Genomic DNA, 17831 nt, shown 5'->3' with positions numbered 1-17831 from the left:
AGCTACAAGGAAAATTTAACTTTTATATTCTGTATTATCTTATGTAAGAGTTCACCTTTCACTACAGAAAATACTCTATACAAAAGCCATTCAGGTCACCGTAAGAAACAGGCACAGACCTACTAAACTGAAATTGGAGTATGACGAGTAAAAGGTCTGAATGGCTACAGAATAGAGGAGAAAGGTATTACTTAAAAATCCAACTCAATTTGGCAAGAATACCTCAAGCCCCTGCATGCTCAACAGCCCTCTTATCACCCAAGGACGCAAAACAATACAGACAAGCCTCTGCCCAGCAGCCGGGAGGAGAGCCATTTCAAAAAAGGTGCATCGTACGCACTGTCAGTAACTATCAGCTAAAAACAGCCTCTGTACTTCGCAAAGAGGCAGCGCAGGGAGAGTCCCCGTTTAGGTACCGAAGGTGTCTATGTCCCTAGAGCGCATGTGGGACACACCACCTCCTACGCAAACTGTTAGTGGAGCAGCGGTGGGCAGAGGAAAACGGTGCCAAGTTGGCTCAGGAAGTATCGGCGCTTGGATGCAGGCTGTAGGCTCAGGTTACAGGAAGTGCCGCATATTAAATCAGGACTTTCACTCCTCCTTCGTTCAGCCTCATCGCGTCAGAACTCCAAGCACTTAGAAAGCAAACACAATCTGAAGTATCTTACACACAATGAGGGAATCATTTTATTAGATTATGGAAGACAGCAGCATTACAGTACAAAAAGTTACAAGAGTAGCAGAAAAAAAGTGTTTTTGGTTTAAATACTCAGGATTATACTGGGGAACATGAGAAGGATAGTACCCTTTTCTAAACTAACTCCTAACGAGGTTATCAAAATAAGTTTTGAATATTTAGCACAAGTAAAAAAGTTACAACAAACATCATTATAAAATGCTTTAATAAATAGTTTCTTTTCTGAAAGTTTTTTTTTTTAAGAACATGTCAAACAAAAATGTACTAAAACAGAAGATCCTGCAAAGCAAATCCTGCGTTCCTGTATAAAATAACTGGTTTCAAAACATTCATGTTTACATTGTTCATGGGCCAGAGTTTATACTCTCAAACATCCGCTCCTCTCACTGGTAGGGTAACTAGGTGTATGTAGTGTTATGCTTCTTCAGTAATTAAAATAAACTTACAGTTTGCCCAGTTAATAGCAATAATAAAGCCTTTAAAAAAAACCAAAACTCATAAGCCTTCCATTACAAATAACCATTTCTAATGAGGTACTCCCATCTTCTGAGCTTGCCAGCCTTTTTTCTTTAGAGCAAAGATGAATAAAGCACAACAGAAACAAGATTGAGGAAAATATTGTTCCCTTCATTAGGCCTGTATTTAAACGCAAAAAAGTAATACCACATGTAATTAACATATTCACAAAAGAAAAAAAAACAATGCCTCGCTATGTTGGTACTGTACAGTAGATGCACCTGTTAGTGTTTTTGAGATGGGCTGAATGTGGGGATAAACAAACATTTCTGGATCTATTTACACGTAAGTGGTTATGTTCCTATGTAAATACAAATGACCAACAGATTCCTAACATTGATTGTATTAACATCATTTTCTAATCTGGACATAATACCAAAAAAAGTCTTATAAACTGCCATAAAACCTCCTTTTCTGCAACATAAATTAAAAGGAATGACATGTAAAAAAAAGACCAAAATATTTAAGTTATTAAATCAAATATACAGAGTGATTCATTTAATATGTACATATTTACAAAAAAGCACTTTCACTATTAGAAAATAAACTGTGTCAGTTGGGGAACCTAGAGTTCTCACAATTTTACTATATTGATATGGCAGTCTTTGACAGTTGCTATAGAAAAAGTTTAATCTCAAGGCACTTGTCACATGCTTCAATACTGCAATTCTAAAGTAATTAAACAGAAATAAAAAGGCCACTTTTAAACCACAGTTGAAAGATCTCTATGATTTGTTTGTTCCTATTACAAAGTGTGTAAGGCAAATTTGGAAAAATCTTACAGAAGCTACTAACGTAACAAGTGCAGTGAGCTGCCATTAATAGAGATTCAAAGTCAAGAAAGCAGTTTAAAGTTCACACAATTTCCTCAACCAGGAGGTTTTAAAGCCACCATTAAATTAGAGCAAGTAATAAAAAGAAATACATTCTGTAAACAGTGTACAGTCTTTTGTAATAAACTTTACACATATTGAAAATACAACCTCTCCTCTGCCACACAGCGAGTGTATTATAAGTAAACTTTACAAAAATAGCAACTATCAAAGATTACTCATTTTTTTCATCTGACAGTCATTGAATAATTTATACAAGGCTAAAGAAACAAAATAAATTTTATTTATTATTTTTATTTATTTATTTTTTTTACGCAAAATAAAGAAACTATGAACATTTGACTCCAGATATTTTTAGTCCTTGATGCAAAGTGGAGATGTCAATTTTTCCCCTCCCCAGTAAGCGTAGGCGCAGTCTGCCTACATTCCAAATACAGGTTAGTCTCTACTGCCTTCAAAGTTTGATGCATTCACATTTTTTACAGATCTGTTGTCCATTTTGCCTATTTGATGGGATTTCTTTACTGGACTGCTCTCTGATGTGTCAGATGCTTTTGTCGGCAAAGGCTTTGCAAGTTTGTGAGAGAGGAATTTGTCCATTTCCTCATCTCTTTCCTCCTCTTCATCCTCCTCTTCCTCATACTCTACATACTCCTCTACTGCATCACAAGTTCTTTTTTGAGGAGATATGAAGTTTTTGCATTCATAACGAATGTCTTTGTTACTGTAAGATCTGTCTATAGGATTTCTTATGGGATTTAAAGGCGCCCACTGGTTATTGGCACCTTCTTCTCTGGGAGGACGACTTCTCTCTCTCTCTTTTCTTCTCTTCCGAGTCCACCACACGCAGATGATTATACAAGTCAGCCATACAATGCTAAATACCGCACAAAGAATTGGAACCAAATAATCTAGAGGGCAAATGAAAAAAAAAACCGAAGTCTTGAGTTAACAGAACTAGATACATAGCACTGGACATCTGCAAGGTAAGTACCCATACATAACTACAGGTTAGCCCTAGAAAGATTTTCAGGAGAAAGGAAATAAGATGTCATTACAGCACAATGATAACTCTCTGAATGCACTAGTCCGTCTAGAAATGCTCTTTACTGGTTTAAACGAAGTTAGAGTTTTCCCTGCTTAATGATGAGGGGGGAAATGCTACATTTGAGATGTTTTTGCCCTCCAACAGACAAACTGGTTATATTAGCAGCATCTCTTTCTCAAGCACGTAAGCTAAGTTGGCCCAGAAAACCTCAGTAATGACTCTTAAGAAAAAAGTCTACTTGTACAAGGCAGGCTATAAAGAATACTATGCCTCTAAGTTGCTCTAGAAGTACTGGCACTTGCATCAGAAATATGTCCTGCAATTACTATCTCAAAGAAGAGTCCTTTTCCATCAAGTCCACAGACATTTATGCATTAACATTCAGGTTAGAGCTATGTAACCAAATCAATCATGCACTCCTTAGGATGTTCCAGTTGTACTTCAGAGTAAAACACCAGAATATTGTCACCAGAGAGAAGAGTCTTCACTGCTCAATGAATAACAAAAAGGAGTTGAGGCAATTGCTTTTCTCCACATTCCCAATCACAAATCCCACTAGTGCTCTCCCAGTCACACAGACCCAGATTATTTCTCCAGCAAACCACTCCTGAAAATGTAGGTATGTTTGGACTTTTTTTTCCTCTCCTCCTCAAGCGCTTTACTGCTATGATAGAATAACAACATTTTTCTGCTCTTCTTGATAAGCAAGAATTTACACATGGTAAGAGGCAATAAGACATGTAGTGCTTTGCTTTTTGTAGAGACAGCAGGATTGCTAAAAAGCTCTGCAGACAAATGCTGTCAACATACCACTCTAACCTCTGGTCCAAACGTAAATTCCCTTTACAGTTTTAAGACAACTGCTTACAGAATAACCTGCAAATGGCTGTACAAAAACAACCAACTGCTTCAACACCATGGTCATTCATTCTGACAATAAAGTGTCTTCTGAACATATTCTTATGTTGAATATGACACATTCTCAAACATTTCCTTCTGGTAAAGGCAGATGAATAAACTGTAAACATGGTTGACCTCAAGGGATCTAAAAATTCTATTTTAGCAGTTTGGGGAAGGATTGTACTGCTATTCTCTCCTCATTTTTCATAAGCAATCTAATATTAAACCATGAATGGGAGGGAATACTTCAAGGAAAAAGAAGCTCTTCGTACCAGCTTCTCCAAGATTAGAATACAAAGCTTGCATCCTCACTGCTATCACATCTATTATTTCATCATATGACTGTGGATCCAAGTTTACTTAATAAAAGGGTTCTTATACAGAGAACTGTCTGTATATAGATTCCAAATTCAGAGTATTTTTTTTGAAGTTAGAGGAAATTAATGAAGTGTCTAAATGATCACCTCCATCTAGACACTTGAGCATCCCACAGAAATGAGATTCTCAACACAGACATAGGGCTTTACACCACATTTTGTGCTAGGTTTCCACCTATCTCACCCAATTAAGGGGTAACAATAAAACAAACCAAATCAAAGAATATGCGAGTCCAGGTTACAGCTTACTTCACAACAACTCTCCACTTAAAGAACTAGGGGCCAGTGGTCAATACTGAGCATCCATATTAAAATGAGGAGTCTGGAAATCATTCTCTAGCACTAGCTGCAAGAGAAGTCAAAATCTATCCACTTTCTTAAGAGAATTTTTGAATCTTATTGGGGTGGGAGGCAAAGTAACCCCAATCTTTTTGCCCTAGCATTTAACACACAATCAGAAGAGAGGCTGAGGTATGTCAGAATCTCAGCTTGATTCTTTATCATCAACACAATTTCTGTTCAAGACAAGAACAAAGCTGGTACACTCCTTCAGGGGAGCTGAGGAAATAGTACATTTGCCAAGGCTTTAACAGATGAATGGCATTCCCTAGAAGGGAAATGCAAGGGAAGTAGAACCGGGCAATTTACTAATTGTTTGGACTATGGGTAGAAGATCTTCCAGAAGATTATGTTGGGGAGGTCTAGGAAAAAGTTGGGAGAGTCTCCTACCATTGTAAGATTTCCACTCTGGGACTCAGTTGAACTGGAGCCTACCAGGGGTCTTCCACAAGACCGTCTCCTGCCTCCCCCAGGCAGGAACACAGGCATGCAAAATCTTCAACTGCTTATTTTGGCATAGCTCTTGGAGAGCCAATATTCAGAGATAAAGGTCTCTCCAATCACACCATATCCTCATTAAGAGGAATGAGCACTACATTTTAAGCCAGCTGTGCACTCATGAGAAACCCACGTTGAAAAAGAGAGAAAAGTTATACATTATCATGGCCAAGTATTGGAAGATACTGGACATCTTTAACTCTTGTTAAGGTAAATAATACATGAGCACTTCAGAAGAGACTATATGTCTTCCACCTCCCTATATTTTCATTACCTCACAGCCTCAGTTTCTATAGTGCAGCAGCATCAAGGGCTAAGGTTGGGTTAAGGTTAATGTAGGAGAATTGGAAAGGATTTGAACAGGACATGAGAACTCCTCCTGATTTTGTGAAAGGTATGCTGAGACTGGAGAACAGGGTTGAAGTCAGAGCCAAAACAGCAGCAAGGGTAGGTGGGGATATTACGCTAGGGATGAGGTTAAGTTTAAACTAGCACGCAAGCACAGAATCTTGATTTTAAAGCCACTTTCTCTTCAGTTAGTAATAGCAATTAAAGAAACAACCCGACCTATCATTTTCCCCAACATGTAAAGAAAGATAAGAAAAGACTGACAGCAGGGGAACAGAAAATACACACACAGGATGTGTGCATTGGGAACCTTACCTGATGATGAATTCCCAACAACGATGGTCTCTACTTTGACTTCAGTTACTGCCAACATAACAGTGCTGTTCTGCCGCTTAGTGATTGCATTTACTATTGTATTAGCAGCATTCTGTATGAGACTATTATCTTGTTCATCTCGATGCGGGACAAAAGACTAAAGGGAGTGAAGGAGAAAAACAGGAAGTTACTGCAATCACCTAACCATGGAAATCTTCTTTTTAAATGCAGCTACATCTTAATTGAGTTCACTAGGTTGAATTTACCTGACAGTAGTTACCACCAGTTCCCTAAAAGCCTACTGTAGCAATAGAATGGCTGGCTCTATCCAAACTGCAGATGCAGTGTCAGACTTGGTGGGTAACATGCCTACTTGCTAATCTAGCATACATCAAATAAAAGGCAGCTGACTTCCATGTTACTTACACTGCTGAGCTAAACTTGGTCATAGTTTGGAGCACTTCAAGACATGTGGATCATCTAGATGGAAGCTTGGACTAATAACAGTCTGCTCTATTTATACCATACACTTTGCTTCCTGCATCATGGCTCAGCATGTTCCTTACGGTACTGGTAGAGACAGACAGTCCAGCTTCTGCCTGGATAAACACTTCACTATGAAAATCAGCTCGTTCTTAGAAACTAAGCAATACGCAAGCATTGAGTGATTGGGCTGCAAATGCCTCTAAAGCAAGTCTTTGGCTCAGTAGGGCAACAGTTACTTTCATCTACTCAACTTGCACCTTCTTCCACTTAGCACTTATGTATTTAATGAACATCCTGAAGCAGCCACACTCTAAATGCACAGCGGAAACTTCTTTACAAGATCCAATCCAGCCACCTGCAACCGTATCTCCTTACTGAGAAGGTCAATAGCGCATTTCTGACAGAACAGGTAGGCACCTGCTCACTAATTTGGGCTGAATTAGTCTTTAGAGTAATTTATCAGGAGGTTGTAGTAGCCTTCTGTCATTAATGAAACCTGCAGTTTCAGCTATCTAGCATTATAGGAAATTGCGACATCACAAAATTGCTTTGCAATCAGACTAAGCCACAGATTGCAGTACCTGCACTGAAGTGAAACAAGCTATAACAACCTCTTCCCCAGCTCAACTAGTAAGAAAACATTTTCCTATATATATTAATACAAGTCTCATACTTACAATAGCAACTTCCACTGCATTCTCTGTGGAGTAAGACAGGTCACACAATATTATCAGAGTTCTGTCCCTAGAAACAGTCCTAGTAGCTGGTAAATACCGGATTTCAGAACAGATATTTTCAGTTGTAGTGCCCTGTTAGAATCAAGGGAGATTGTATGACTTTAGTTCAAATAAAAAATAGTACATAAAAATAAACATCTTCAGAGTTTTTACAGTTACTGAGACCTGATGAAGGCAGCAAAGAGGGCAGCAAGAAAGGGCAGAAAAGTGAAGAACAGGGGGCTGGAATGAAGGGTGAGAAACTGAGCTTGCATAACTATCCTAGTACAGTCTGAGCCCAGCTTGAAATGTAAGAAAGCAGTTCTTTGAGATTTAAAAAACAAAATATTCAGTACAAACCCTAATTTTGCCTCGCCCTTTAGACAGAGCACAATTAATAGCAACAGAGGAGTCTAATAATAAATTTTGCAAGTTTATGACAGCATGAAGTCATATTAGAAACATTAATCTTCCATGCTTTGACATGGAACATATCCCTACATATATTGCCATACTTCATTACTAATTCTGTTCTCACCTGGGGAACTTTGTCTCCGTTAAAAATTAAAGTAATTCTAGCACAGTCATTGTCTAAGTATCCAGAATTAGGCAGACACTTGATATTGGCAGGCAGAGGTTCAGAGGCACTGCATTCTCCCCAGTCAGTGCATGGTGGCTGAAAACATTTCATATACTTCTCCTGGCATTCTTGACCCATGGGACACTGGTTATTTGAATTATCCCAATGTTTGTGTAACAGACAAGGTTTTTTCCCACACCACACCTAGAAATTAAAGAGAAAAAAGTATTGTTACAGTTAATTGCTCTTATGCATCAAATCAAAATAAGAAATTCACATAAGATGGTCATGATCTACTACTGATTGCAGAAAAAAAAAAATATCTGTATTTTGATACTGCTGTCGTCCTAGTAGCAGATGGAGTTGCTCTTCCACAAAACGAGGACATTTTGTATGGACAAAAGAGTGAAAACTGTGCAAAGATTACCCGAGACACCAGTGACTGGGCACATCTCCTTAGAGGTTTACGGATTTGTCCCACATAACTGAGTTATACAGAAGTTCAAACATTTAATTTGAACTAGTCATCTAGACTTCTATAGTCTAGAAAGAGAAACACCCCCACAATGATTAATTTCTTTTCAATATTTATACTGAGATCCTTGCCACAGAATGCTGAAGATGTTAAGAGCTGATGCACATTAGTGATAAGCACACTCACTTCAACGACTCTCCCAAAAGAAAACAGTATGTCAGTACCCCCAAGTTACTGAGGTGCAGCAAGCTTCCAAACACAGTTCCATTTCATGATTTAACCGTTAAGATTTTATATAATACTATACAGCTATTAGTTTAGGAACTTATGGATTCCTTAAAGCACAACCGTCAGCAAGAAAGTGTATTTGTTCCACTACACATGAAAGAACCAAACACCATATATGGATAAGTTGCATTTGCCGCACCACCATTTCTGAGATTCTAGTTACCTTCACGTACTGTTATCTTCTGAAGACATCTCAAACTTGAAATCACACCACCATAAATGGTCTAAAATAGTATTTCTAAATGACTTAGTGCAAGATTTAGCTATTTCTATGCCTACAGTGCATACCTAGCTAAACAAAGTAAGATTAAGGCTGAATAGATTAATAAAACCCAGAGGTTTTTTAAACTGGTGCTTCCAGTGAAATATGGGAGACTGCTGTGTGAGGCAGTGTTGTAAGTGCTCTTAGTGCTCATCTGGAGCCACCCACCTAGTCCTACAACTTGTAAGCAGCACTGATCTTGTTTCTCTCCAGCTGTGATGTAAAGCTGCACAGGTACCACAAATCCACTGAGAAATGCTATCTCAGGAGGGCTGAAAGGCTTGGAGCACATATACTAACATGTTCAATCTGCATTTAAACTAGTCTTATTTTTTCTAAGTCACAACCACCAGGATATAGTCCATAATAAATATACAAAGGTTGCAATTTGTCAATTCATAAACCTACTGAAGGACAATACAAAAAGACGATCATGAACCGCTGACAAAACTTTCCTTCCTACGTGTCCTTTGCCTTGAAACTAATGTTCACAAAATTAAGAGCTCTAAAACTGTTTGCAAAGCTTTGGCAGAGTGATTTATTTATCCTTTCAAGGATCATTATTCCATTCCAGTTCATATTTCCTTTTCTGCAAAAAGTGCCTGCTCCTAGAGAGCTTGTTCTGGCAGGTAGAAAGCAGGACAGTAGCTTATGATTATAAAGACAATCCCGTAAGTAAAGTATTTTTACAGGAAATCATTAGATACTTTTTTTTTTAAACAAAGGCAGTTTGGGGGAGACCTATGCAAGAGTCTAGATGAAAAAAAAAACAAAGATTAACTTGTGTATGAAAAACAGTAGGTTTGTTTCAGCCAGAAGGATTTAAGAAAATAGGTCAAAATGCCTACCTTGGTGCAGTCAATACGGCCATCCAAACAGTGGCAGTTGTTGCATTCTTGATCCCACCTGCTGCCATGGGGAAAGGTCATTCCTTTAAGCCAGCAAGGCTTTCCAATTCCAATCACTAAGGAAAAAAAAGCACACTCAAGACACTTCACCTCTTTGACTTACTGAAGCTATACAAATTTAAATCAAAAAAATACTGGCTACTGTTCCTTACATATCAGACTACTGTAATGTAAACTCTATACTGGCTATGTTGGAGCCTATTGTTTTTTGGGTAAAGGTTGATAGCAGATATAGGAATACCTTCTTGGCACCTAGGACCAATTCTTCCAGGGGGACAAGTGCATCGGTATCCATTTATTTCATCTATACAAGTGGCACCATATCCACAAGGGGAAGACTGGCATTCATCGATATCTAGATAGAAAATAGGTAAAACTCAATGGCAAGGACATAGAACATTGTAATTAAACATTTACTGAGATGTAATCTTGCTTGACAATACTTGCTTTCTTAACAAGCAAAGGACAGTTTGGCTTCAGAATTAATCTCCTAATTAGATAGTTCCACCATTTCAGCAGTAACCTCTAACAGATTTCTCATAATTGCACCCTAATTGAAGTTCTGGTGATCAAAGAAGCAGTCATATGCTGACTCATCTCACAGAGCAGAGATGTCCGACAGCTGAAGGTGCTAATGTCTTCTCCACATTCATCTATAGAACTGAAGTCCCACATCCTATTCGGGCACTAATCTCAGACATTTAGGCTTCCTAGAAAAGCACATGCTTTCAGGAAGTTATCACAGTGCAAGAGCTAAACAATGAATTGGCTCAACAGTGCTCGAAAAAAGTGACTTACTGCAATACAATTCACCATAAGAAAGAACAATAATGGTTTAGTTTGTAATAGACATTGGATGTTACTTTTCTTCATAACCTTGAAATAGTGAGTAGATTAGTTTAGTACATACACACTTAGCACACAAAAGCCTCTTAAAAAAAAAGACAACCTTCAAAGATTCAGAGGCTTAGCCATAGAAATCTATTGAAAAGGCAGGGAAGCATAGTCCATTCAAATGGACAGCAATGTGTTATTTGTTATCCTGGGGAAGTGACCAATACTAATTTATGCAACAGTCTGCCAAAGGCAACAGAAACCAACCTGTCAAGTTATGAGCCACAGGCACCAACTGCTTCATTTTCAACCATAACCATTCTCTTACAAAGCATCTTTCAAAAGGTTTCCTTCCATGGAAAATGAATGCCCACTCCAACCCCTCTGAAAAACTGTTTAAACACCAATTCTTGACTGATGCACAGTATTGGCTCATCTTCTGTGTTAAAAGGACTGGACTTAGAAAGTGAACGTGACAAATGGTAGTAGTGAGACTGTTACTCATGTAGGCAATGGAAAATACCAAATGGATGTGGAAGGGCTTTTGGTTCTATTCTAGCTTCTTTCAGAAGTGCTCTAAGTTTTATGCAAATACAGAAGTATCTAAACTACTACAGCATTTAACTACTCTTTCCTCCTCTCTTCAAGCTATGTTGGTTTAAGACTCTCCAGCCTCTGTACGCTGAAAAAAGTGACTGTTAACTCTGTTTCTGTTATCAGCCATAAAAGGCATTTTTGTCAGAGCTACTCCTTTTGTCTATACCAGTCTAAACAAGAAAAAAAAAGTCTGCAGTCCCATTACAAATGCACAGTATTTGTCTTTGACTACAAATAGTTCTCTCTGCATTTCTTGTCTGGAAAAGGAGAATTCAGTATCTCTCACTGCGTATCTGGATCTAGATCCATGATTATCTGCCATCTATATCTAGAGATCACTAAGCTGTTGCTACCACAAGTGCACCTTCTGTCACCCTCTGACTAGAGTGTTGGCTCATTTACTATCTTCCAGAACGAGGATTAAATCTCAACTTGAAAGCACACCACCATATTGATGGAGTGGAAGGACCAAGCCCAATAGCCTTCAGGCTATGGAAGACTCAAAGTCTGATCTTCTGAAGAAGGAGAAATAAAATAAAGCAAAAATAAGGTATCTATCACATGCAAGTCAAAATGATAATATTCCATTTAAAAAAAGACTCTTCCATGACACTTCAATGCAGTTTTAGGGTCTTTTGTTACCCCTTTCTTTTCAGTTTCTATCTTTCAGGATAATTGCAGTGTAACAGGTTTGTTTCATAGCTTTGAAAGACCTTTATCATACTTCTCTATGTTATTCATGTGCCAGAACTACACTCCTGATGTTGTTTTCATTTGCGATGTCTCAGTGAATTTCAGTTTCTAATGTTAAATGGAACACCTAATGATATATGTCATCTTTAATGACAAGTTGCTTATCAAGAAAAATACTTAAAACTTAATAAGCTTCTGTGAAGCCAGCACCCCAGAACCTTCAGAAATGTCTGACAAAATCCAGCAACCAAGTCTTTGAGTATAATTTAAGCCAACTCATTTCAGTTCCATTTAATGAAATGAAGAAAGGAACATAAATTGCCATTGTTTACAAAGTATCAGTACCTGGCTGACTGACAGGTGGCTTCTGCTTCATTATTTGGAATTCAGCTAACCTAATGCAAAAAGGGTCACAGATTCTTCTTTCCGATTTGTGCGTTGGAATGGTACAACCTTTCAGGTCTTTACCCATACAGGTACTTACTAATTCTGCAGTCAGGACCAGCAAACCCAGGGGCGCATTCACATCGAAACCAATTCACACCATCAACACAGATGCCTCCATTGTAACTGTAAAAATAATAAACCTATCATTACATCAAGCATTCTCAGGGTAGATGAGCAAAAACCATAGGTCTCATGCGGTGTGTTCAAATGCAAATTTCTATTGTCCCTATTCATAGTACTTTCTCACTATTCAACAATGCAGAATTAAAAAGTCCCTGCTAATTCATAATACAAGTCTACTTAATAAGCCACCTATATTGTTTCATTGGTCTCTGATTAAAGCTTTGTTAATTAAGCCTTCTGCTGCTCTTTAGGGGGATGATCTATTCCCATCAACAGAGAAAGCATAATGTTAGACAAACAATATTGCTTAGTAAGTGACCTGTTAAAACAGCAACACCCTACAAAAGCTTGTGCATGCGTGGGGAAGTGTATCAACAAAATTCAAGGAGATAAAACAGCACTGTACAGTGAATATAGAGAAAGCCTGAGCTTTTACAAGGGTGGTGTGTTTTTTTTTTTTAAATACATGAAGTACAGAATATTACATCAGAACAAACAACAGAGAAAGATAAGGTAGATGATTTGCTTCATCCACATATCAGTATTTTTCCCCTTCAACCATAAATATCAACCTCTATATTTAAAATACTCCCATTGTATTTTCCAAAACATTAATTTTGTTTTTAAAACACATTTATACATAGTATTTGATATAACAGGACATTTTTATATTATATAAAATTATTTATTCTAAACTAACAGGTTTTGATTTCTCATTTTTTCTAAAACTCAATTGTAGATGCTTGAAAAGTCATTAAGTCTGATTCATTTCATATCACAGTAATTTACTAGTCAGTTCTGGCATGAAGACTACACTAAAATACTTCTATCTGTTCATATATGAATCAACTCAGGATTGTTTTGTGATCTTTGTTGCTGTCAAGGAACAGGTAAGGCGTGGCAAAAAAATGTTTTAAGATTTTTACAGAGGCTGGCTTCAATTATTTTAGGGTAGGTTTATTTCTAATCTGCAATGGAAATCAGTATTACTCTGCTCACTTTTATTTTTACAATAGGTACAGAACTGGAGTTCGCATACTTACCATGGATGAGGGTTGCAGTCATTGGTGTCTATAAAAAAGAATACAGACTAGTGTAACTAGTGGCATATTTGTTTTCTAATGTATAATATTATAGTTCAAGAGACACTATATTTGATAAGGAAAGCAAAGAAAAATAATACAGAATTGAACTTTTGCTTCCACACTTGCAAAGGAAGTTCAATTAGACCTAACAGACCAATGAAATACCTTAAATTTTATGAACAGACTGACAAATGCAAAATTTTACAATTTCGGTGTATTTTGATATATCAACAGCACAGACTGATAGGCAGCATGATGGCAACATAGGAATAAAACAGGGTATCAGTTCCATTGGTAGTGGATAATTCAACCAGGCTCTAAAATCTTTCTAAAGGATTACTACTACTTTGTCACTTTACATGTATACACGCAACTAGCCAGATTTCTTAAACAAATCTTTCCCATTATAAACGGCTGCGAATTATTTGTTAGTATTTATACTAGCACTGTCAGCTTTAAAACAGCTAATCAGGGCATACATCAATACAACAGTAATATCACCATAGATTTAGAGTAAAAACAGAGCTCAAATTGAGATATTCTCCCCCCTTTTTCCTCTATGTTACACCTTGGGGGAGGAGAGGGGGGGAGTAAATAATCAAAGTTGCAGGCTTTATTCCACATAACCAATTCATTGTATTGGTACGTTAAAGTAGTTAACTGCTATCCTCAGAGAAAATGATGGAATATACACTACTGCATGCCTTTCCACATACTTGTCATTATTAAAATTAGTATTTCTGCAAGGATTTTTTTTTTCTCTGCACATGCTCCCAAAAATTGTATTTCTACAGAAGGTTGAAAGTCTTATTTTGGCAGAGACTAGGTGCAAAAAGAAGCATGACAAGTTCTTCATTCATTACTCGAGCATCATCATCTTTACCTACCTCCCACCCGGAATGATTCAGATATTTTGGCACATGAACTCTATAAACTTGCTTTGTTTCACTTAACAGCTCTGTGCCAGACACTCCTAATATCCCAAGGGAATGCAGGGGAAGAAAGGAGAAAAGCCTTACTCTGTGTGCATGTACGTCCTTCCCATCCTTCTTTGCAGATGCAAGAAAAGGAATCTCCACTGCCAACACATGTTCCACCATTCATGCAAGGGTTTGGAATACAGCTGCTGTTTTTAGCTTTGAAAACAGAAAAAGTCTCTATTTAGCACAGAAAACAAAAAGTATCTATCATCTGGATATGTCAGTATCACAATCCTGAACAGCATTTAAGTCAACAGTGCAAGACTTACAAGAAGGTCAAAAGACTCCAAAAATAACCACATCGCATGACAATCTCTCGCCTACCTTCACCATCATCCCAATTCAATTGTTTGATTGAACCATGAAGTTTTATAAAAAAAGATTATCTATTTTTTCCCCATCTGTGTAAGCACCCTTTAAATACTGCTAAATTCCTACTTCGGCAGTGAGTTACCCAGGTCACGAGGTGTACTTCATAATAAAACACTAGTATTTAAAGTTCAAATTTTGATTAAATGCCGTAATTGTATCTAAAAAGCAGAACTGTACTAAATTACCTTCATCCGAACTTCTTGGTCCTAGTGGAAGTTTCATATTGAAAAAAAATGTACCATGGAGACTACATTCAATCCCCAAAAAGATCAAGAGTAGTTCCCCTACAGCAGGCAGTAACTCTGCAAATCCCCTAGGAAGAACCACTTCATGTCATTTTTCCTGAGTATGTCTGCTTATATGCCTCTCGATCACAAACTTATTCACGTTATGAACCTTCAAGCAAAGTGGGGGACTAAGTTCCCAAGACCCCTTTACACAGGGTCTCTAAAGACTAATAGAGAAGTCAAGACACAAGTCCAAGCGTTCCAAATCTGCTTAGGAGAAGCTATGTAAAAGACCATGTAAGCAGCCTGTGGAGAACAGCTTCCTAGAAGTCAGTATCGTGTCAGGTGAGTGGATGAAATTACTCTAAACTTCAGTCACCGGCTAACTGGAACAGCTTTGAACTAGCCAGTTAAAAGAGCAGTGTGCCTATTTACTAAACAGCTAAATATTTATTTTAAACACTTCTCTACTTCTTTTGGCTTTATCTGTAGATGATTTAAAAAGCTTACCAGTGTTGCAAGTACTTCCTATCCATTCTGGAGGACACGAACAGCGGAATGTATCTCCATCATCATAGCATGTTCCACCATTGCTACAAGTATTTGCATCACATTGGTATTCACCTATACATCACAATAACACAGTTTTAATTTCCATTGGTCTTGCCGAATTTTAAGACCAGGTACTTTTTAATCACAAATTACTTTTAAAGATAATTCATATTTAAATCCAATAGTACTAGAAACACATAGTTCCAACTTGCTGTATTGCAGTAAACAACCAAAAGAGTGGAATCTAAGGGCATCTCTTACAACTCTATTTCACTACATGAAGGAATACATTTTTTAAACGTTCCATTTGTTGCTGGGAAACTGAAAGAGGTAATGAAAATATGCCTATTATTTTACTGCAATTGTTTTATTTTAAATTTCAGGAACTCTAGTCTCATGAGAAGAAAGAAAACAAATCTTTGGGTAAATGAAAGATCAAAGTAAAGAACACTTACGTGAATGGCAAGTTTTGCCTTTCCAGTCATTCTTACACTCACAATAGAAGTCATTTACCAAATCAATGCATCGGCCACCGTTGTGACATGGGTTAGGAGAACAGTCATTGAAATCTAGAAAAAGAGTTATTCAAATTAGATGATCTAGCCTAGCCAAGGCCATGAGAAAGTATAAAATACTTCTTTATAAAGGAAATAAATAGTGTACTATTTAGGAAGACAGCGTTCCTACTTGTTATGGGGAAATTCTTAAGGAAAAAACTCTGATTTAATACAGGGCAACATGAATTATGAAAGATTTTCTGACAGCTTAAGAGAAAAAGTATCGTTCAGCACGGCTTCTAAGTAGAGCACCAAAGTAGTTTCACTCTTCCAGCAAACAGCTGTATTCTGAACTTCAGAGAAAAAAAAAAACTTTATAGTAGGGACCACAATGCCCTGAAAAGGACCCCCAACCCATGACATCCGCATGAGACAGTTAAGGCTCCCTCTCCTGCTTTATGTCTCAAAATAAAGAGAGTTAAAGCCATTAGATGGCTTAACCATTTTATACGTACATATATATATGTGTGTGTATACACACACATTAAACATATACACATACACACACAAATTTTAGAGAAAATTCTTTCACTTGAGAAACATTTTAATAGGTAGAACATAATTATTCCGGACCAAACTTCATCTAGACCACACAAAAAGCCCTTTTGACAGTGATAGCTGCCAAAAGCTTCTCAGTCTTTATTTCACATCTCAATTGGTGCATGTCCTGTAATAAGTCTCAACAAGTCCTTGCCATCACATTTTAGAAGGTGCTTCATTCAGAGTAGAAAAAGAACCAACTGCAGTTTCCTCTGAGGTAACTTAACTATGAACTGGCCTAGTACACTTCTTTGTCAGCTAAGGCCCAATACGTCTCAAGCCAGGGCAGCAAGAGTAAAGGCCTGCTCCCACTGAACCCAGAATACAAAACACTGACTCATGATATTCACTGAGTAAAAAAATCAGGCTTCAGCAGTTCTTTTCTTACTAAAGGAATAGATACTAAATTTACAAATTCCTTCAGTAAGGTGGAAGCACATTATAGCTTGCACTGGCTTAAAGCTAAAAAGCTTTTCAAGTTTGGAAACTACTGTGTATGAGTAGATTGGGTAAGGGACAAACTTTTATGTACAGTAGGTACTAAGAAGTACATATGCTTATAGCAATAAAAGCAATATAACAAGTAGACCCCCTAACAGGGTATATTCACTTTTGCCTCAGGAGAAAAAGAAGATCTCTCCTCCTGAGATATATCCTGTACTATATCAAAGAATCAGATTACGGTCCTATTAAAGGAACTGAGCCTTTTAGAGCTGCTACCCAAAAATCTTCTTGAAAATACTTTTGCAAACAAAACTGGGTAGACTGTAATTATAGAACAGAGAAACTACCCCATTATTATTAACCACGTACCAACCATCATTAACTGTTACAGCAAAGCTGTAACATTTGACCCTGCAACACTTCGCAGTACTCACTCGTGTCACACAATTCTCCTTCCCAGCCACTTGAGCAGAAACATCTAAATGAATCAACTTCATCGATGCATGTTCCACCATTCTTGCAAGGTTTCCCAAGACAATCATTGATATCTATGACAAAAAGTTAACAATTATTGCTCAAGGCTGTCTTCACCTACTTAGAGGAGTGATCTACACTTGTGTCTCTAGGAAAAGCAGCACAAAGTTATACTCCATATGTACATACATAAGAACAGCTCAAACATCTGTTTTCAAGCCAGGTAAGGTTTCTAGATGTATTCCCTAAATGTAGCAAGTCAAACCAGAGCATTAAGTTTACCTGGCAAAAATATCCAGGTGTTCAAAAAATACCTGGAA

At 37.5% G+C, this 17831-nt stretch overlaps 1 protein-coding gene across 1 annotated transcript in view; it reads right to left on the bottom strand.

Annotated features, from left to right (window-relative positions):
• Positions 1 to 664: 664 nt before the first annotated feature.
• The window catches only part of JAG2 (jagged canonical Notch ligand 2), a 73264-nt gene continuing 56097 nt past the window's right edge, over positions 665 to 17831 (bottom strand). Inside the window, exons 15-26 of the mRNA XM_075150926.1 lie at positions 17472 to 17585; positions 15952 to 16065; positions 15455 to 15568; positions 14385 to 14501; positions 13324 to 13351; positions 12195 to 12280; positions 9828 to 9941; positions 9527 to 9642; positions 7612 to 7857; positions 7035 to 7166; positions 5872 to 6028; positions 665 to 2957 (exon numbers count right to left, since the gene is read on the bottom strand). Of these exons, the coding sequence (XP_075007027.1) occupies positions 2485 to 2957; positions 5872 to 6028; positions 7035 to 7166; positions 7612 to 7857; positions 9527 to 9642; positions 9828 to 9941; positions 12195 to 12280; positions 13324 to 13351; positions 14385 to 14501; positions 15455 to 15568; positions 15952 to 16065; positions 17472 to 17585 (1811 nt within the window). The 3' untranslated portion in view covers positions 665 to 2484. The remainder of the gene's footprint in view (positions 2958 to 5871; positions 6029 to 7034; positions 7167 to 7611; positions 7858 to 9526; positions 9643 to 9827; positions 9942 to 12194; positions 12281 to 13323; positions 13352 to 14384; positions 14502 to 15454; positions 15569 to 15951; positions 16066 to 17471; positions 17586 to 17831) is intronic.

Source organism: Calonectris borealis, chromosome 5 (assembly GCF_964195595.1).
Source record: "Calonectris borealis chromosome 5, bCalBor7.hap1.2, whole genome shotgun sequence".
Taxonomy (NCBI): domain Eukaryota; kingdom Metazoa; phylum Chordata; class Aves; order Procellariiformes; family Procellariidae; genus Calonectris; species Calonectris borealis.
This window is presented reverse-complemented; position numbering and strand designations above follow the sequence as displayed.